The sequence below is a fragment of the Merops nubicus genome, unplaced genomic scaffold, assembly GCF_000691845.1.
Source record: "Merops nubicus isolate BGI_N331 unplaced genomic scaffold, ASM69184v1 scaffold11332, whole genome shotgun sequence".
Classification (NCBI taxonomy): Eukaryota; Metazoa; Chordata; class Aves; order Coraciiformes; family Meropidae; genus Merops; species Merops nubicus.
In genome coordinates, this window is record NW_008591581.1 from 22333 (window position 1) to 44334 (window position 22002).

A 22002-nucleotide genomic window follows, 5' to 3' on the forward strand; every position below is an offset into this window, starting at 1 on the left:
CTGCTCTAGGAACATGGCTGTCATAGACAGCTTGGCCTGCAAACTATGGAGGTGACATTTTATGAAATTTTAATTGTAGTGATTATAAATGGAAGCTGTTGCATGGCCTTTGTCCCAAACCCTCTAATAAACACTGCTTTATTATTAGAATTGCTGCCAAGTTATTTCGTTTTCTTATCTAAACCAGCTGTCAGGAGTAGGAGGGTTTTTCTTCTTATTTTCAATATATCTGAACACACTAGATACACTTTTGAGAACTTAGTTCCTTTGAAACAGTGGCCGGTGCATCATAGCTGGGACCTGATAACTGGAAAATGACTCTAAACTGCTCTAAAAATGTCATTCTTTAAGGAAGTTACAGTATGACATAAAATTCTCACACTGAACTGTAAGAGTGGGGCCAATAGCATGGTAATTAATTTTCACACCATCTTTGCTCTTCTCATTTCACTATAAATGTAATATCCATTAGAAGACCCTTTTCACAGTAGATATATATAATACAGGACCAGATCCAGCTCCTTTGAAGTTAATATGAGTCTGCCTGTTCTCTTTGATGGGAACTGGAATGTGTCCATAGTAATCATATCCTTTAGCACAGCCACCTCTGACTGCCTGGGAAAATAGATGGACCCTGCGCCCTGTGACAAAGTTTAACCATTTCAGCATGTTCCAAGGCAACAATTGCAGATGTCAATGTGATACCTTTTTGGTACTGTCTTAGCTTTAAAGGGAAAAAGAATTAAAACTGATGTTTAAGGCTTCTTAGCACTCTAACTGCACGTAATGAGCACTGAGGAACTCTGCTTCTGCATGTTGCAGCATCCTTTCAACTTCCATGAACGGTGGGGCAGGGTATGTAGGGGTGTGTGTGCTCCAGACTCACCAGATGTGCAAAATTTAGTGTTTCTCTTTCTCTCTTGCATTCTCTGGACAAACTGGGCTATCATGGGTGTTTTCATCTTCTGAAATAGTGGATTACACAGGCAGGAAGTACGAAGCTACATATAAAACTGTGTATGAGTATTGGAAGAGATATTACTAGATGTGTAGGTAGCACAGGATTTATTTTTAATTTTGGCAACTTATAAAAGCAATAAGTTACGAATGCTGTACTCGGTATTCAGCTAAACTTCTGGGGACCAGTTTACAAACCTCTGTGCCTACCTTATGCCATTCATAGGAAGATTAACTGTTATTTATAGAGGGCATTGAAGGACATGGCAGAAATGCACATCTTTGCTTTCACATTCTCTACGCAGCTTGAGGTAATCATGGCAAGTGCTTTCACCAAATGAGTTGTGATGTCTAATGGCTCACTTTAAAGTACACAAGGAAGGATATCTGGAATGAAAGCTACTCTGAAAAGAAATTGTCATTTTACCTTTGAGCTGTGGTTGGGTCCATATTTCCTTTACTGAGTCACTGGGTCTGTCGTAAACTTTGTCCAAGAGAATTTGGTGTCCCTCATCAAAGAAGTATGAGCATAGGATATCTATGGAAGTGGTGGAGCCCCCAATATTGTACCTTTTCAAAAATTAAAAATATTAAGGAAACAATTGAAAATTTGTGACAGACAGTAAATCTCCCTTTCCAGTATCATTCCTTAACATCAGTACTGAAAGGGCTTATGACTACATTTTGTTACATTTACATTCATTCTCCCTTCTCAGAATTTGCACATTAATCAGAGAAACAAAATCTTGTGTGAAGTTTTGGCCTGTTATTGCCCAAGACTGACTTCAAAAGCAAACAGAAAACTGAATGGTCTGTTTTTTTCTTGGTTCAACCTGGAAAAAGATCAGAAAGTAAGCGAAGACTCTTAATCTGCAGAAGAAATCAGATTGTTATTCTACTCTGAACAACCCATGCTGTTACTGACATAAACAGTGTAAGTAAACACCTAAACATGTAAATGTAATTCCCAATTTAAGCAACATAGGTTTGCAGAACTGTTGTGTTCTTATTTCCTGCTGCACACAATGAAAATGCTTGGTGTTTGGTACCTTACAAGAGCTGACCATTTTTTTTTGTGCCTGAAGTTTGTGTTAGCTGCTTTGTTTAGGACAGGAATTTTTGAAAACTGGTTCTAGTTTCATTTCATTCCAGCCTCCGAAGATTAAATTAATTGAAGAGCCCAAGTGTTATCAGAGACCATCTTCTATGGATACACACCATGGAACACCAAATTATTTCTTGCCTGTAATTTTTCACTAACACTAGAGCACGCAGAGCACTTGAAATGTTTGTGCTTTGCTCACTGGTACTAGATAGCTAGGCTGCTTTCCTGTAGGTGATGTTAGGAGTGCCTGGCACTGACATTACAGAAAAAACTTTCTAGAAAATTATTTTTGTTCAGTCATAACTAAGTTGTTGGGTTTTTTTCACCTCTGGAGAAGGCTTAGATAACCTAAGAGGCCCCAAAGACTGAAGCTACTTCTTCATTCTGCAGCATTTGGGAGCTGTGTGCTTGATTCACGTTGTGACTGGCTAGAACCAAAATAAGCTTCTTCAGCATGTCCTGGGCAGTTCTGATGCTGCTGAACAGCTCAGGAGGCAGCTAAACCCCACTGAGTCCAATACCCCATGGCTCACATCATGGCTGGAGCAGCAAGCAGGCAGCTAGAGCTCTTCCTGGGACTCTTGCAGAGAGTGAAACTGCAGACTTTAGTCGGCAATGACTGAGCAGTTGTTAGAGTTTTAGCTTAACTTTTGGAGGCCAGTACTTCCTTCATTACAGACTTCTTGGGTGACATTAGGGAAGCTGTTTAGTTTATCAGTGTCTCTTCTCAAAGCGATGAAGCTTAAAAATACGAAGTTCATGAGTGGCACAGCTGTTCCATGAAGGGGAACTATTAAGGTGAGAGACGTTACGCATTATGGTTAATTCCATGCAAAACTGATATTATCAAAATATGAAGTTCATGAGTGGCCCAGCTGTTCCAGGGAGGGAAACTTGTAAAATGAGAAACATTATTTGATACGGTTAATCCCATGTAAAATTGAAATTATCAGCCTTGCTGTAAAATCATAAGATTGGTTTAGGGAGAATTTCAAAAGGTAAAAAGTTTAGGGTCTTTTTTATATATCTTCAGAGACTGGGACTTCTGTGTGCATTCAAAGGGCTGGGAATACATTAAATACAAAAACCACAAAGTGACACAAGAGAACTATAATGAAACCATTAGGTCTCATTAGAGACTATTGATACCCAGGACATGATTTCAGCTTTGCTGTTTTATTGCCTCTGGCCCTGATATGAGTTTTAGCTTCGGAAAAAAAATGGGGAAGAAAGAGGAAAGTCTCAGTCCTTTATGAAGTCTGTTGGAAGATGGTGGTGCCTTTGCTGAATTTGAATTCAGTCATAGATGTGTTTTGTTGGTTGCTGCCCTGCCTTTCTGTGCTCATATAGTGAGATTTCTCTCTCTGTCCTCACGACCATGCTCACTTTTGCCTGCACATACTGTAAGTCTCAGAAGAATATTAAGAAGATTAACAATATTGAGAGCCCTATGATGGCAATGGACATAAGTGATTCCAGTATTAAAACCAAGTTCTTACAAAAACCTTCTTTTCTTTAGTTGGTGTTTGTAATGCTCTGGGCTCACAAACAATAGCTCTAGACCAAGAAACAAGGAAATGGCTTATATATTGTATGGGAAATGTATATTTCTGATATCCATCTCCTTTTGTAGCTGTCAACAAATGCATGCCATCTTCTGGCGTGTAAGATTTGGAACGTTTTTGACACACTGGAGTGTCCAACAGAACTGTAAGTCAAGAGCAGGCACATGGTGCTGTAGCTTACTGCAGCAGGGTCTGGGAGTGCTACAGTGCCTTTAAGCCACCTTCGTGCTCTGTGCACAGGGGTCATTCTGTACAGGGTTGACTGCCCAGGATAATTGTCTTATTAATTAGCACTGCAGACATGGCAAACTAGGTGTTGTAGAACAGCCTCGCACATGGTCTGCTTTTCTGACTACTCAATCCCTTGACCATTGCCTGCAGTAAAAGATTTAGTTAAGCCATGTATATATATATATATATATAATTAATACAAGGCACATGCAGAGTTAGATTAGAAGGATATCAGAGAAAGAAAACAGATGTAACATCCAGGATTATGTTCTGCAACATATTCCCTAAATTTGCTTAATTTAGGTCCTAACTAATTTAGTTCTAAACATTCCAAGTGATGGTATAATTTATCTTGAGATACACTTCCAGACTGTTACTGTTTTCCTTGGCTGTTTTCCTTTTCTCATTTAATCCCAGCAATGTTAGCCTGTAAACAGGACAGTAAGCCATGTAAAGCTAATCCACTGTTACAAATAAAATGCTGTTTTGAAAGAGCTTTGGTTGTTTGCCATTCAAAGGTTTACCTCATGTCTATGATTAATGCATCTGTGTGAACAATTTTCTTCCAAACATGCTCTAGCAGTAGGTCGGACACCTGGGTTAGAAGTTCACAGTCTCCAAACATATCAAATCTCAGATAGCCGATGTTGTTTTCAAATACATTTGTGTGGAATGAATATTTAATCAAATCTTCAAATACTTCTGGGGAAGGGATCTGAAAGAGTTTGGAAAAACAAAACAAATCATTTGCTGGCACTGATAGCTTGGCACAAGATTTAAAAAGAATTACGTGTGTCAGGTTTAGCCCAGGTGGGATATACGTGAGGAATATGACCACGTTTGAAGAACATAATTAGTGGTGTTAAGATTTTTGCATATTAAACATAGATTAGCATTGGCTGCGGCATCGTTTGCTTGGTATAGGATGCATTAATAGTATGGCCAGAATCTGGATCAGGCACCTATTTGTTAGGGCTCAGTTTATTTTTCAGAAATACAGGAATTTCCTTGAACTAGAGGCTAAGAAGGCTACAAGAACCATCCCCTAGCCTGCAGTGCAGGCCACTATCCCAGGCTTGCCACCCAAGCCCACTTGTTTCTTTTAGCAGTTCTTTCTAAATAAGGCACTTAGGACTTTTATAATCTCTTGATTGGCCTCATCTGACAAACAGCTTCTGGCTACAGGAGAGGCTGACCCCAGCCCCTCTTAATGAGCCAATCCCTGTAACAGAGAGGAACTTGGTGTGTTGGGCATGTGTTAGCATCCTCGTGAGGTAGGTCTGTTAAATCTCTGATGTGGTGGCATGTGCCTGGAGTCTCACGTGTTAGGCTGTGATTCATTTAATTTTGTTTAGTTTATGTTATTAAACAGCAGACATCTAAATAGCAATGTGTAGCCAACTAATAAAACTATCCTTAGTAAGCCCTACATGCATTGAGCCCTGGCTTGCTTCTAATGCCAAACTTCTGTTTTGCATTCATGTGTCCAAAAATGGACAAGTCTCCTTCAGCTTAAAGAGGTAAGGCTTTGGGATATATGTATGACTTATGTGACCTTCAGCAATTTGGCCTATTCTCTTCAGGATTGCTGTGAAAATTATTTTACACTTGCTTTTTAGTGAGTTGACCTCTGCCGTAGCTCAGCCCCAGACAATCTGTACTTTTATGCCCAAAAGAACAAGGAGTCAGCAGTGAGCCAGGTGCTAAAGGGTGCTCTCTGCATTTGCAATATGCTGCAGAATTAGAGGCATTTGGGCTTTCTGCAGCTGTAGAGGAGTCAGGCAGTCTCCTACCCTATATGTAGTGCTGTGCCCCAGAGCGGTGCTCCTGCCAAATGCAGCTGTATTCGACACAGCTCAAACACGGAACTGCTCCCCTGAGTTTACCTAGGAGAATTACCCATCATATCACAATTCTGTATCTCCTGGGCTTCTTAATCATGCAGTGCTTTCTGTATGCCAAATTTGCCAACATTTCAAACATTATTTTAAAAGCCCTGTTGGCCAGTACTTGTTGATCTGAAGGTAGGAGCAAAGTCTACTGCACCCTTCTCTGAAACTTTACTTCTTACTGTACCTTGTGAAAACAAACGTTGTATCTGTAAACATATCAGTCCAGCACTGCTGACTTTGTCATTTCCAATCCACTTCCCAGTGACAGCAATGCTACTTGACCAGCCCACTGTACTTTGTTTAACAAATCACAGTTTTGAAGAATATATCCAGCATGCATTGCATTGTTCTGACAGAGCTTATATCTAGTTCAGAGGTACTGGTCGCCCCAGGAAGAAAAAGTCATCATTCCTTGGTAATGTCTACAAATAAAATTGATGTGTTATTCTCAGCCACTTAGTAATGGTACTTTAACTGAACACAGAGATTTCTTAGCTCTGTCTCCAACAATAATTGCTAGATGCATACCCATAAGCATGTTGATTAGGAATAACCTCTCTGTTTATGGCTGGTTAATTTTTTTTCCTTCTCATTCTTTTACTGTGGTGCTTCACATCTTTCTTCCCTGAGGGCTTCAGTACTTGCTAGCACTGTTGCTAACTCTTGGAAATACATTCTAGATTTCAAGGTGAGGAGGTTGCTCTTAAAGCCTCAGATCCCATGAATGAATAGGCAAGGAGTGAATAGGCAAGAATCTCAAAGAAAATCTTTTTCATCTTCGTGGCTGCAGGAAAAGGCATGAGAAAATATGTATTCTAAAGGTTCTAATACCCTAAGTCAGATGAAAAGTACTTGATGTCATTTTTGGGGGTCAATAAAGCATTCTAATTTTTAAGCACAAGAAAGAAGGAGGCTGGGAATGACAGTAGAGAGTTTCTCTCCTGGAAAAAATGCAGGTTCATGACAATGGTACATGGGCCATGTGCTGCTGATACCTAAGGAGGTAAATCTAGCTTGACGAATGACAGCGTGCTCTCCTCTGGAAGGCAGGGCTCTGTTTGCAGGCCAAGGACAAACTGAGACAGGATGTAGCTGAAAGTAAGATCCTGCTGCTCAGTCAGGCAATGTTTACATACAAATGACTCGATGGTAAACATAAACCCTCAGGTGCCTTAGTAAGAACACTATAAACAATGTGGCTAGACTAAAGGACTTACAAGCTCACACCACTTAAACCAAGGAAGAAATGTTTTTCATTAAATATATAGGGTCTCCAGCCCTATTCTGCAGTCACCTTCCACAAGTGAGTGGCCTAACTGGAACAAGTGATATGACACAAAATACGACCTAGAATGCTGCCCTGGGACTAATGTATGGAGTTTCAACCCTGGTTCTGCTGCTGACACATACCCCAACCATGGGCAAACTACTTTTCCAGCCGTGCCTCACTTCCCTCTTTTCTCCCTTTTCACCCCTCTCCTAAGCTGTTTTATCTATTTAGATGGAAATTTTATTTTCATAGCTAATTTTGTGCTGACCATTGTAAAGTAACTTTGATTTCCATTCAGGTTGCTAGTGCTGTCAACTGTCAGCTGTTGAAATATTCGCAGCCAACACCCTTGTGCCTTTGCAAATCCTGAGATTTGTATAAGAACCATGAGATCTTGGGGGCTGGGTGGCAGGGTTGACTCTTTCTTTCTTAGAATAACATTTGGGTTCCTTGTGTACTCTCACAGGCTGAAATGGAACTATCCATTCTAGTAAGTCCTACAGCTTAAGGAGAGAGCAGGATCAGCTATATCCCTGACAGCTGATTCTCACTTGCTTTTAAAAAAAAACATATTACTGGGTGATTTCCGAGCAATCCAGTCCAGTACGTCACTAGACTTACTATTGCAAGGACGTTTTTAACATCCAGTGTAAACAATCTAAGTTCACTACTTTCTACAATTTAAGTGCATTACTTCTTGGCCTATTTAACATGGTCAAGAGAACATATTATTCTCTTCATATTTGAATCAGCCTCTTATGTATTTGAAAACTGTTTTCATATCTCCTCTGAGTTTTCTTCTGTCTGGAATAAACAACACAGATCTTAAAAACTTTTTCAGGATGCCTCTCATTCAGTCTTTTCTTTACTCCTGTTCCTCTTTTCGGCTCTCTCAGAGCCACATCCCACCAGGAAAGCATTGCCCAGGGGTGTGCATAGTATGCTCTAGCCAAATTTCCTTTAGAGTCAAATGTGGCAGATGACTTCACATGTCTTACTGATTATATTCCTCCTTACCCATTCCAGTTTGATGATTATTACTTTTTACTGCAACAACTTGACCCTATTGATTTGTGTTCAGTTTATGAGCTCTGAAGAACCTCCTGCTAAACAAGTTTTCCTCTTAGAGCTGTGCAATCAAGTACCCTACAAACTGTGTGAGAAACATGCATGTGTTCTTATTTAACCTCACACTGCTTTTCACAGATAGTTTCTCTGTTTTTTCCAGAACTGTAGTTTTGAATTGTAATCCTGCTCTACACTGCACCAAGACAGCCAGGATGGGGGGGAAGGGGGGAGAGGGGGGTCGGTTACTGCAAGCAAAAGCTGAAACTCTTTGGGACAGTGCTCTGGAAAGGATTAAAGGAGGTTATTTAAGGCTCTCAGTCCCCATTAAGGGAGTGTATGGCAGAGTGAGAAGCTGTACTTTAACCCTGCAGAGGGCTGCCCTGCACAGCACTGTGTAAGCTTGCTCCAACAGCAAATAGCTTGTAACGTATTCATTGCAAGCTAGTGAGCAGTTATTTTCTAGTCAATGCCTTGAAATATTACATTTGAAAGCAAAATTTGAAAACATAATTCATGGCTAAATTTTGATTTTCACATAAAACCCATTGAAAATCCTTAAAACTAATGGCCAAATCTACTGTAACATTAATGATAATGGAAAAACAAAGAACACAAATGGATATTTTTGATAGGATTGTAACTGCAAACATAGCTGCATTAAGCTTGAGTATCAGGAACAGAAAATGAAAGGTACTATAAAAAGAACAAAAGTGATTAACAAAGTGTCATATTCTGTACTGCACCAAATAAAAGAACCAAGCATGAACCGCAAAAGGTCAAGAGTCAATGAGAGTTAAACATGAGACTTTTTTTGGCTTACATAAGCTTGCATAGTTCCACTGACTTTACTGCGGTTATGTTGCTATAAATTAGCATCATATGGGCCCACAACAATTTTTTGTCACCTGTTAGCAATAGATGTTGCAATTTGATTACCTATCTTGACACTCTGAGGCTGCACGTTTTGATTTCACTCGTTAACAAATGGACATAAGCAAACTACCCTCTTTTCTGGTAAAACATCTGTAACTATTGCTTCCTTCAGCAAGTACAACACACTTTTATAGATACATATTATTTATCTAGGAAAAGGAGCACTTCAAATGCAGGAACAATTTTCCTTTATAAAGGACTCCTTTTTGGCTTTTACTCTGATCATCATTTTCAGGTGCTTATCAGATACACTGGTACAAAAATTCTCTTACATGTGAAGACCACATTAAAAGTATTTGGACATTATCAAGGGGCCAAAAGAGTCATTCAGAGAGACTCTTATCACTTAATATTGACATAAGACATTTTCCAAAATCAGGCAGCTGTTCTTTTATATGTAGTCTACAATACTCAGATATTAATGAACACAAAACTTTCAGTATGCAAAGGAAGGTTTAACTGGAGGGAGGGAGAGGCAAACAGAAGAGTAAGAAGTAGGGATTAAGAAGTGCACATCAGCAAGTTTACAGAGCTCTGCCTTTTAAGCAAAACACTAATTTCTGAATCACAAACAGTATATACAACATTTACCTCTGGCAAGTCTAACTTTGGAAAGTGGCATTTATGCAGCAGAAAACTCCAGCTAGCATTGACCTTGCTGCTGTCATAGAGGAGACATATTCACTACCTTGTATTATGCTTCAGCAGCTATTCTAGTGTAGCAGATGCAAAGGTCTACGTGCATTTCACTTGTCTGTCTCCTATGTCCCATCCCATCCTTTCTGCAGTTATTCATCATCACTTTCATTTAATAGTGTTGGATCTGCTTCACTGTCAAGGTCATTATCAAGAAAATCTCACTGTGAAGGGAAAGGGTGGCTTGGAAGGTAGGTAGCACAAAAAAATAGCTTTTAGATTTTTGAGGAATAAATGTGATACAGAATAAAAGAGCCACTATATCCACCTATAGGACTGTAAAAAAAAAAATTACAAATGCAGTGAATGCTCTCATGTAAGCTGCACAGTAATCTTAAGGTATTTACTCTCTGGGCTATTGGTATGGGATATTCCTGAAATGTTCCACACAAAGCATCCCTCCTGGCCCTGCAAAAGTAAGGGCAGAAGTGAAGGGTGAAGGTGTTCTTGCTCCCAGTGCTCGGTAGAATAGGTGGATTTTACGTTATCCCTATCACAAGGAAAAGCCTGTACTTCAATCACTTCAATGTCTTTGTTCACTCAGTCTCTTTTGTCTTAAAATGTCTTAACACCTCTCCATTGTCCCTCTGCCTCCCAATTTCCTCGCGCTCTTTGAGGGAATGTATATGCCTTTGGAAACTAATTTAGCCTCAGACTACCCATGTGCTTCTCTGCTGTTTATGTTTTATTTTCCTTGGAAGAAATCTCACATTTGTCCTGATTTGCATCTACATTGATATGGTTTCCTTCTTGTGGAGGTATCCCCAATCTCCTCCAATCATTTTGCTTGAAAAAAGACTGAGGTAAACAGAGGTATTAATTAGTTTAATGGCATCTCTTCACTAGCTCTATCAGGATCAGAATTTCATGTTGTGATAAATAAGATATTTTTCCTGTACATCCTGTTCTCAACATTCAAGGTCTAAATAAAGTAAGTAAGGTTTGAATAAGTAAAAAAAGTCAACAATATCAGTTAATAGCCTTTGGTGAAAACAGTGACTAATTGGCAAGATGAGCCCACTTCACAGAATGGGGAGAAACTACGATGTATACTGATACATTGCTAACAATTTAGCAGGGAGCTCTGTCAAACACATCTTCAGAGTGAAGTTTGCTGCACCAAACAAATGTAGAAGGTAAAGAGAGTGATGGAATAAAAAAAATCCTTTAATTAATTATTTCCATTTAATCTTAGAGACAAGAATGGGCCAGCATCTTTTGACTAACAAATGTAAAAAAATGCCCTCCCCTGGCAATGCTTAAGACTTTGTCCTTGACCTTAGTGTTGGAGATAATACCACAAAAGCCATGCCCACTTTAAATCATGCATGCCAAAAACTTCAGAGGGTGGAAACCCACCGATTTCCTCCCCCAGGAAACATTTAATAGTTACCTGACACTTGGTATAATCTGGTTCATTGCAAAGGCAAATGTATTCTCTTCAAAAAGTAATTTTATGAGTCCCTGGGGAAAAGACGTCTCTGATAGCCACGCTAGAGCAGTAGCCAGAAAGGAGCTAACTCCATCCAAGAAAGGGATCAGGTTATCTAACCCTCCCTTTAATTTGAAGATGGAATTTTAACAAGTGCTCCTGGGAGCTCCCTCCAGCACAACAATGAACAAGAAAGATTGCCAAGGCAGACCAGTGTATAAAACCCAAGCTCAGAACAAAGCACAGACTGTTATGCAAACCACATTGCAAGGGCAAAGTAGATTATTAAAAATCGGTTTCTCTCTGGAGTCACCTAACATCTACCCAGATAGATACTTCTTCCAAAGTATTTCTGGGTCACTGGGAAACTATTTGATGCTGAACATGAGATATAATCAGAACAACTTTCCACTGTCACTACCAATTGAGTTGCTTGTTATTCTGGTGCAATAGAAGCCAGGCACAGCAATTTTATATAGAAAAATCCATTAAAGAGCATGTGGCTGCATGTTTTTGTGGGCATATGCATTTACATTGGTCCAGTCAAATTTTTCTTAAATTACAAACTTGGTTTGTGACTAGGAGGTCTAGGCATTAATTCATTACAGCTACAAAAGCTATAGCACTGGAAAAGAGGGGATCACAGGGAGAATGAGATATCTTCCCTCTAACTAACTGTGAAGCCGTGTATGTTTGCTTGTGACAGATGGCAACTGAAAGAGATTCACAGGCTGAAGGTTGTTCCCAAAACGCATGCATCCAGAACTACCACCTACTACCACAAGCTACTACCCTGACTTGACTTAATGTCAGAGAATGCCTCCAAAACCCACTCAGGCGCTGGCTTCTCTTCTGGGTACAGGTAAATCCTGGTGAGTTTATGATATGGGCTAGAAACAAGATAAGGTATGTGACAGCGCAAGAGAACTGTACCTGTTTTGGCATCATCCCTGGGATGCTGTCCTTGGCATGTTCAGGGATGTAGAGTAATTTCAGGTGCTCATCGTTAGAGAGAGTTTGCAAGGTGGCAGTCACCTTCCTGGCCAGCTCATCTTCTGCATTAATCCTTTTAAAACTGGCTTTGTTGGTGGTTTTGGTAAGGTTGGATGCTATAATAGTCCCAACGTCCACAAAGGCATAATTATCTGTCACAAGCTTGCTTACAGTTTGCAGAATCTGTGGCACCTGGGCACGCAGGTTGGCAATGTGCTGAGCTACAGCCATGGCTTCACTGGCCTGGATGATGATGTGTGGCTCCACTCCAGACACACTCCACACTTTGCCAGTGACTGGGCTGAGCACCACTTGGCTGGGGATGGAGGCATACAGGGAGCTGTTGCCAACACGATAAATGCCTACTGAGAGGGAACCACCTACTGTGGGCTCACCAATAACTGTGGCCCGGTGTAGATCCTTCATAGAACGAGTGAAAGCTTCAGCTGCCGAGCCACTCATATGACTCGTTAGGATGTAGATGTCCTTGAGGGAGCCATATCTCTTGCCAGTGACTTGGGGAAGAGTCCACACCTCCGTGCTGTGGGAGGTACTGCGATCGAAGACTGTGTAGAGATGCTGCCGGGGCTCAGGCTCAAAGAAGTAGGAACAGAGTATTGGGATGGCAGTGGAGTAGCCACCTGTGTTGTACCTCATGTCAATAATCATGGCATCTGTGTCCACCAGCTTGTTCCATACCATCTGCAGCAGCTGGGGCCCAATGGCCTTCACTGTTTCTGCCTCAGCCATCATATCAAAGCGAAGGTAGCCCAGGTTGCCCGGCAATACCTCAATTTTGAAGAGTGCCTCAATGATGTAGCTCAGCTCCTCAGGGCTGGGAATCATGTTGGGAAGCTGTTCTTCCGGTGTTGGCTCCACATGGCTGTGGAAGACATGAAGCCGATGGTCCCCTGAGGCCTCCTGCAAGTCACTGGTAAGCTGGGAAGCCAATGTCTCAAAGTCTACAGCTGATCGATAACCTCCTTGAGCCCGTTTGGTGCTGAGCATAGCACTGGCCTTACCAGCCACTTCTGGGATGGCGTAGTGAGCCTCCAGGAGTTGCCCAGTACCCTCTAAAAGTACTCCCATGTTCTTGTGGAATGCTAGGACCTCTTCAGCCTTCTCCAGTGCATCGTCAGCCAACACTATGGCATCAGGCACAACTCCTCCACCCATCCAGCTTTCCCCATGGTTGTCGATGAAGGTGATAACAGGAACTGTGATAGTTAGGCCACGAGTTATTCCCTGCTCAGGCTGCAGCAGAGGGAAGGTTTGGGTGTGTGAGAGGCTTCCTGCTGTGATCTCACCAATCAGTGTGGCACGGCCCAGGGACTGCATGAGGTAAGCAAACTCCTCAGCAGCTGTAGCAGTGTGGTGGCTGGTGAGCAGGTAGACACCACGTTGAGCCCCATAGGGCTGGCCGAGCAGTCCTGCCTGGCTGTTGTGCTCCTGTGTGTGGTTGGTGCGCCTGTTGTAGGTTGTGAAGAGATGGACAGGGCCAGCAGCAGGATCCTGGAAATAGGAAAGCAGAAAAGGCACTGCAGAGGAGGAAGGGCCTCCAGGGTTGTAACGTAAGTCCATGATCAAGTTCTCTGTATTTTGGAGGGGCTCCCACACTTTGTGGACAATGTACGGTCCTAGCTTAGCAAGCACAGAAGCGTCTGCAAACTCATCGAAGCGCATGTAGCCAACATTGCCTGGCAACACGGACACCTTGAAGACAGTATCCACCAAGGCATGCAGCAGTTGCTCATTGTCAGGTAAGTTGGCTGCCAGTGCAATTGGCTTCTCAACAGGGGGGGCAGACGATTCACCTGGCATCATGACTCGGACTAACAGGCGGGGATCTTCAGATACGGTCTGCATCTCAGTGTTGAGCTTGGTGGCCAGGTCCTCTGCTGACTGCACAGAAGAGAAGTCAGAGGTGATGAGATGCCGCAGCAGCGCTGGCACTCGCTCCACTAAGCTGTAATAGTCCTTTAATATGTTTGTGAGGTGGATTAGGGTGCCAGGCACTGCTCTGCGCACTGCCAGGATGTCCAGGGCTTTCTGCAAGGCTTGTCCTGCTTCGGTAGCTACGCACGGCATCACCCCACTCACTTCCCAGCTTTGTCCACCCCCACTCAAGAGGCTCACAGATCGTGACACGGGAACCATCATATAGAAATTGGAGGGGCCAATACGCAGCTTCTGGATGTCTAGTGAGCCCCCAGCTGTCTTCTCCCCAACAGTGATAGCCCTATTCATGTGCTTGAGGATGTAAGCCACATCTTCAGCCACTCCTGTGGTGTGGCGGCTGATCAAAACAATGACATCCTTGTCTTTGCCGTACCTTTCTCCCAACACCTTTGGCAGTGTCCATATCTCCGTGGTGGTGTTGGAGGGCCGATTGTATACAGTCTCAACATGCAGCATCTTGTCTGCTTCATGCAAATATGAGATGATGAAAGGGAGGCCAGAAATCTGTCCCCCAGTGCTGTGACGAAGATCTATCACCAGTGCAGATGTCTCTACTAGCGTCTTCCACACCTTGTCCACCAGAAAAGCTCCAACTTTCTGCACAACTTCCTGTCCTATGATATAATCTATCCTCAGGTAGCCAACATTGCCCTCCAGCTTGTCATATGTGACCACATGCTCAATAAGACTCAGAAGTTGTTCGCGAGATGGAGAAGCCTCAGGTTCTTGTTTAGGAGCCGCATGCAATGATGGCTCATAGGAAATCACCAATCTTGGGTCATTCAGAGCACCCTGCACTCCAGCTGTCAAGACGCTGGCCAGCATTTTTGGATCTGAGATGTCAAGGATTTCCCCACTCTTGATTGCTTGTTCAATGGCTTCTTGCATTCCCACTAGGTTTTCAGGATAGCAGTAGTTATCCAGGAGGACTTTAGCCATGTCCAGCACTAGAGTTGGCTGAAAGATTTCCTCAGCAGGTATGCTGCACATGGTCAGTGCTGAAAGCACGAAGAAATGTGTCCTGATCATTTTGTCTTTGTATGGAATAGATAGGAAGGAAAGTCAGAAGCTTTTATCAATCAAGATGAACATAGCTCTCCAACGACTCTCTGAATCACACTGAAATCCCTGTGTTGAATCCAAGTGCACTGAACAGATACAAATCTTTTATCTGTGTTAAACCTTTAATCTCATTAAAATGGAGTGCATCATCTGAAGTGCACCAATAGGTGCAGTTCAACTCCTTACTACTTCACAGCCCTCTTATGAAACAGTAATAAACTTCAATCATCAAGGAAGATCTTCCTGGTAGTTAATTGTGTGAAAAAGGTAATACATTGCCTATTATAAACTGATCCTGGCTTATTCTGACAGTGGATTACTTAAATGTAAAACTTTGATTTTAACCACAATTAGAATAGCAGTCATCCAATCTTACCATTATTTATGAAAGTTTATACCAGGAGATTCTGCAGTGACTTATCTATATCAATATTTAATATTTTTTCAGAAATTGTTGACAATAATTTGTCTTTGCTATTTTCCAGTCTGAGCTGTAAAGAACTGCTCTTACTTTTGATGACTACCAGCTCCAAACAAAGAACTCCAGATATTTAGAAGACCTCATAAAATCCAAGGTAATGACAGTCTGTCATTACTGTGCTGAGAATTGCCAGCATTTTAAACGGGACTTTAAGATACATTTGCCTCAATATAATACAGCTAAATCTGAGGTGACTTTAATCTTCATAATTTGCACTCAATTAGGATTTACTTGTAATACCATTGAGTAACATATGGTCATGTCTGATGACAGCTCCCAGCCAATAGACTTCAGGCTCAACATACTAAAATAGAACGTGGGGGGTTGTTTTCTTCTGCTCACAATATATCTGAGACCCTATTGTATTTAAGAGTTTGAAAGAGGATCAGAATGTGTGGGATGCAGCTGCAGGCTGCACCATTGTGAGCTGTCAACATTCAGAGCTCCAGCATGACATGCCAAAAAAATACAAGAATAGATTCTTGGCTTTAAGTCTGAAATGAATTACTGCCATTCTGCTTGCTGGAGGTAGCTGCAAGAACAAAATAGGGAGTCTGGGAGGAGCATGTTTTTATACATCTTTGAAAATTTCACTTGTTTCTACATATAAATATACGTGGAAGGAAGCACCTAAACATGGTCTACCCTGGCTGGCTGCACTCTGTTGGTGTCATGTGTGTCACGAGTGAAGCCTGTCACTCACACAAGCAAAGTTTAGGGCAGTCCTCAGTTGTAGTAATAAAGGAATTTTGTGAAGTTCCTTCCTTCAACATATCTGTATAGGAATAGTCTTGTCTATATATGCAGGTACTGTTTCATCCCATGGTTGATTTGTATCTGTGTGCATGTAAGCGTACAAATATAAATCCATAAAACAGAACAGTTGTTCTAAGAATCCATTGGACAAAGAATTGCTCTATGGCAACAGCTGTAGAGCTTAACATTATAATCACAAGTATCTCTGGCAACTAGGCTGTGCTATCACCTGTAAAATATTCTAGTTTAAAAAATGTTGCCACCTCCCTTGTCAAAGGAGAGACCTAGGATACAGCTGAAATTGCCATTGGTAAGGTATATATAATTAAGCTCCAAGTGTGCCATAGCAACATTCTCTGGCCTTCATTGGTAGAGAAGCAGTGAGATTCAGATCTGTTGTACCTCCTTAACTTCAGGGAGACCACCTATATTGTGACGATGCGTGACGTCCATCACAAACCTAACTCATGGCATCACCACCAGTTTGAATTGCTGTTGTTGCTTTCTTCCTGCAAAGAATAATCTAGCACTCTAGGGCAAAGGTATCTGGATCAAAAACTCTCCAGCATATCCATGCTTTGTCCAGAACTTTATTTTTGAGTTACAGAATTTATTGCCAGAGCTGCATTAATTCCTTATGTGGCAAATACAGTGGACAGGACCCTGAGCAAATAAATTGCTATTGCTTTTCTAACCCATGCCTCTTCTGTCTGTCTATCTTGGAAAGTTCTGGGGGCAAGGGATCTCTTTTGCTACATCAATGCCTACTGCACGCCCTACCTTTACTTCCAACCTCTGATAGTGTCTCTAAAAGCTGTTACAGCAGGAATAATTGCACACACTGTGAAGTATGTTAATACAATCAGTTCAATATATTGCACTTCATAAATTCCCAACTTAATTCTTAAGCAACGTGTGCTCTGTGCATTAACTAAGGCAGGGGACATCTGAAATAAAAACATTATGAGCTGCAATTGTGTAATTAATGCATACAACCAAGAGAGGGATGATGCATAGATAATCTTAATTCTGACATTTCCCACTGTGGAGTGCTTCACATTTTAATGTTACTTGCCATTTTTTTGTGTTCCAGCATCTTCCAATTAACTTGAAAGGAAAGATACAGACTAACTACTTTTGTTATGGTGGAAACAAAGCATAACAATGAAGAAAATGTATTTATGATCTATAAATGTGTAAACATGTCAGATATTTCACCTGCTGGGCTAGGGGGCTGGGTTTTTCAATGGGTCACCCCTTTTGTTTCTTGTTTCTTTCTTCCTTTTACTCCTGCTGGTTGCTGGAGGAAAGCATGCCCAGGAGTCAAGGAGAAGGGTTACAAAATGGATTCATTGTGACAGGAGTTGGGAAAAAAAGTACAATATTCCATGTCCTTAAGAATATGTCAGGATGGATCTCTATTTCTGTCTGTACAGTAGCTTTAAGCATGCAGCTTTCTATGTCCCCCCAAAAAAGAATGACATTGCATATTTATGGAGTATACACAGTATTTTCCTTTTTAATCCTTTGGTATATAATACATAATGGACAGTTATATTTATGTGAAACTATTTACCCAATATGAGCTAATGGTGGAAGCAAGGTCAAATTATTTACCATAAAAATTACAGAAATTAATGGGTTTTTTTTGATTTCTTGAAAGTAATTTCATTCTGCTGTTTGAATCACAGCAAATCTTAAAAAAAAAAATCTTTTTTACTGTATTCTTCTGTGCCACTTGCTGCTTTTAGAATAGAAATTGATATTACTTGAAAACACAAAATTATTACTCACATTACCTCCATTTCAACTTGCTGCACAAAGGATGTTACAGGGTGTTATAGATGTTATACATGAGGTGATAACAATCACTTCATCTTATCTGAATGTAACAGACAGATGAATGACCATGAAGATCATAGTCAGAAAGAAGACAGCAACAGAGAGAAACTGAGCATTTTTAATCAGGGTATGTGACAGATAATTACCTTCCATATCTAAATGAGTTCTATATTATCCACCACTAAACTCATTATAAGATAATTTCTTCCCAAGAATTTAAGGAAATTTTTTTCCACAGCTTCACAATATTCTTCCCCAGTGAGGCCTTATCTAGAGGATAAAAATAATTAAATGGTCCTTTCCGGTCTGTGAGTTTTGCAAAATCATGTGATTAGAAAAAGAATTTTTCTATTTTGTCTTCTAACATTTATTGTGCATTGTATCATTTTCTAAAGATTTTTATATCAGAAGTGCTGTAGCTCATGTTTTAATGAAGCAAGTTTTTTGAGAGATATATACAGGATTGTGGTTAGTTTTACCCAGTAAATGTCGAAATATGGCAACACTCCACAACTCAATTCATTACTCAAGTCCAGATACATATTCTTCCCCATGCACTTTATCAGTAGTACACAGAAATAAAACTACCTTCACAATATAATTGTAAAATAAATGGTTTCTTTCCCAATATGCATGACTTAAAGAGCTAGCACACTTTTTCCACACTTGATCTGTTCAGTGATCTCTTGCCCTGAATTCAGTGTGACATGTATCACTCACTGCTAACTTGGTAATTCTTTGTAGATGGTGTTAAAGAATCCTTCCTTGTGTGGTATGAATTCTTCAAGCCTTGGACTATTACTGTTTACTTACTCATTTCTTGATACACAGAGGTTAAATTTTTATTGAACATGTTTAATGCAAGTCTATTCGTTGAACGCTGAGTACCTAGATGCAATATGTAATCTACCACCAATAATAATTTCCAATATGACTCAAGCCAAATTCCTGTTTTGACTTTAGTTTCAAGCTGAACTCAATAGCCCAGGCCTAGCTATAGCTTTTATAAATCATAAAACTTTATGATCCTTTAAAATCTGCCCACAAATATTTCATTTTCTGACTTCCTGTGGGTATAAACTTCCCACATACTTTAAGAAGAGGTATTTTCTTTTATCTGTTCCAGACTACTCCGCATGCACAGTCTGCGTCACTCAGGTCACATGCTAAAAAGCTGCCACAAGAGCAAGATTAAATATTTTGCTACATATTCTTTGCTTCACGTATTTTTTTCTGCGATACTCCCTGGTTCTCATCTGCGGCTGATGTCACCATTCCATCATCAGGCCCATACAAACCATTTGGTCACTGGTGAACTGCAGTAGCAGGAGGCTCGTCTGAAGGTGGCAGCAAGAGCTGTTGTTTTCACTGGTAGAAATGCCAACAGAATAAAGGCGAACCTTGGAAATAAACTACTTTTGCTTTTAGTACAGCCTTCTAATACAGCCATATTTTAAATTATATGTATTAGAATTAATGTAAAGGTGGTATTTGGCTCCTAAATTCTGAAAGGCAGGGTTTATTAGCTCAAGCACAGGACTATGCTAAAGAAATATTTAATACTTCCAGGGCGTTGGTAAGTATTTCTAGACAAACCTTCATTTCCTTTTACAGATGTAAAAGTCTGGGTCAGTGCTACTTCATGGCTGTCTGCAATGGGCATGACTGGATTGCATAGGTATGGTCTAAACCATGTCTTTTTTATTCTGTTCTTGTACTCTTTGGTACAAAGGAAACCTTGTCCCTGAATAGGCTCTCTAGGCCCCTTAGTAATACAAATAACAAATCATAGCACCCTTAGATTCCTTTATAATTCCTGTGCCAAAAGAAGTAATGTTAGGCTTTTGTCTTAAGTTTTTCAGTGCTTCTGCTGTACAAACCTGCATAGATTAAAATTAAAGCTGTTTTAATTTTTCTTTCACATTTTTTTGATATTGAAAGCTTTCTATGTTATGAAAATGGAAACAGCACTTCAAGTAAGGTCTTTAATGACTGTATTTGTAATAAGAAAAACTTAAATCCAAAACTGTATTATGATTTTCTTCTGTTAATATTCCCTTTCCTCCCCTTCCCTTCTCTCTTTTTACCGTTACCAAGAAAGAGAAAAGGAAAGAAAAAAGAATGAGGGGACAATTTGTATTTTTATTGAAAGACAGAAGGAGGATGCAAAATGTATATTCCCATTTTCAACCTCTTTAATTTCAGGCAGGAGCAGGCGGAGAGTCGTCAGGGGTCATAGAACATAGCTGTGATAAACTCACTTTGGCCCATTCTGATGAACAGATGAACTAGGTAAGCAGAAGACTCAGGAGGGCTTCACTCAGCTCAGGCTGCTGGGACATTGCTTGCTTAGCTCTTCTGCTGTGCATGGCCAGTGTCATGGCTTTTGTGAGGGCTGATGGTGGGTCTGCCGGGCTCCAGAAAACCCACACGCCTTGGCGAGGAGACTGACTCAGTGCATCTCTTTTTCTAGGGCTGTTCTCCTGTGAGGCTTTTAGCTGAATTGTCATTGGTGATCTAGTAAAATCATTAAGGGAGAGGACAAAGAAGTAACAGGAGCAGCTCAGAGGGATGTTCTGCTGAGGCAGCCTCAAGGCAGCAGGCTGCGCAGACACTGCAGCGTGGCAGCTTGGCGACACAGAAAAGGAAACAAAAGGCTGTGTTCAGCCCACAGGGAGACAGCAGGAGACACCTTTAAACTGAAAGATTCTAAGGAAACATGTACGAAGACATCTGGGAAGAAAAGCAGAGCTGGCAGAGAAGCCCCACGCAATCTAAAGATGGTGCCGAGCGACACAGAGGCCTGCGTCCCCAGCCCAGCCGAGCCCAGAGACGCTGCGGCAAGCACAGCTGGACGCCATCACGGCCGGGTGCTGGCAGCGAGGCAGCACGGAGCCAGGGCTTAGAGAAAGTGCTGAAGAGAGCTCGAGTGTGGCTCTGAGATGGTCGGTAGGCCTTAGTTAGACCCGGGATGGCACAGAGGAGATCTGTACCTCAGGAGTCTGCGGTTAGAGCTTCTTGGTCTTTAGGGTTGAAGGACCTGCTCTGGTTTTGTCTGCTAAAGGCAGAATAAAAGGTAGGTTGAAGAGTTAACATGGGGAGAAGGAACCTGGTTAGTAGTCAGATGCAATTTCCTGTTAGCTGTTCAGAGCAGCCAGAGGGGATGTAGAGCTGCTACACGGAGGGTAGGGTCTTGCCTCACAGACATTGTTTATTTACTACCTCATTCTGCGATCCCATCTGTACTCTTCAGTTCTTTGCAGTAAGCAACAAGCTTTGATTCAGTGCTGCCTATGAGGGGCAAAGTGTACTGATACCTCCTGGAGTTCACAGTGTATGCCCGTGTGGCCCTATGTGGTGTGTGGCCACGCACCTCCAAGCATTGCCTATGGTGGTAATGGCCAGGCTCTGAGGAGGCTGGAGAAAAGTCAGCTGTGGTCTGGGAGCAATGCTAATTGTTTTAGACAATGGCTGTGTCTGAAATAATAAGCCTTCTTGAGAGGTCATCTAAAACCTCTTATTCTGAATAGCAGGGTTTGGCAATTGTAGCTTAACATTTGTATATTGTCAGGATCTTTCCCATACAAAAGTGTCTGAGCAGACACCAACCAAATACCTCCAGCTTCCCTTGAGGCTATTGCCTCTTCACCTGTGGAAAAGAACATTGAAAAGGGAGATCTTGATTTTCAATGATCACCAGTGCTGTGTTGTTAAGTGATAAGTTGCATCAGCTGTTCTGTGTTGGGATATGGCATAGAGG

General features: G+C 41.3%; 1 protein-coding gene across 1 annotated transcript in view; it reads right to left on the minus strand.

Moving 5' to 3' along the window:
- RBP3 (retinol binding protein 3, interstitial) overlaps positions 1-15091 on the minus strand; it is a 15821-nt gene extending 730 nt beyond the window's left edge. The window contains exons 1-3 of the mRNA XM_008950314.1: positions 12083-15091; positions 4383-4573; positions 1385-1527 (exon numbers count right to left, since the gene is read on the minus strand). Of these exons, the coding sequence (XP_008948562.1) occupies positions 1385-1527; positions 4383-4573; positions 12083-15091 (3343 nt within the window). The remainder of the gene's footprint in view (positions 1-1384; positions 1528-4382; positions 4574-12082) is intronic.
- Between the last annotated feature and the right edge of the window lie 6911 nt (positions 15092-22002).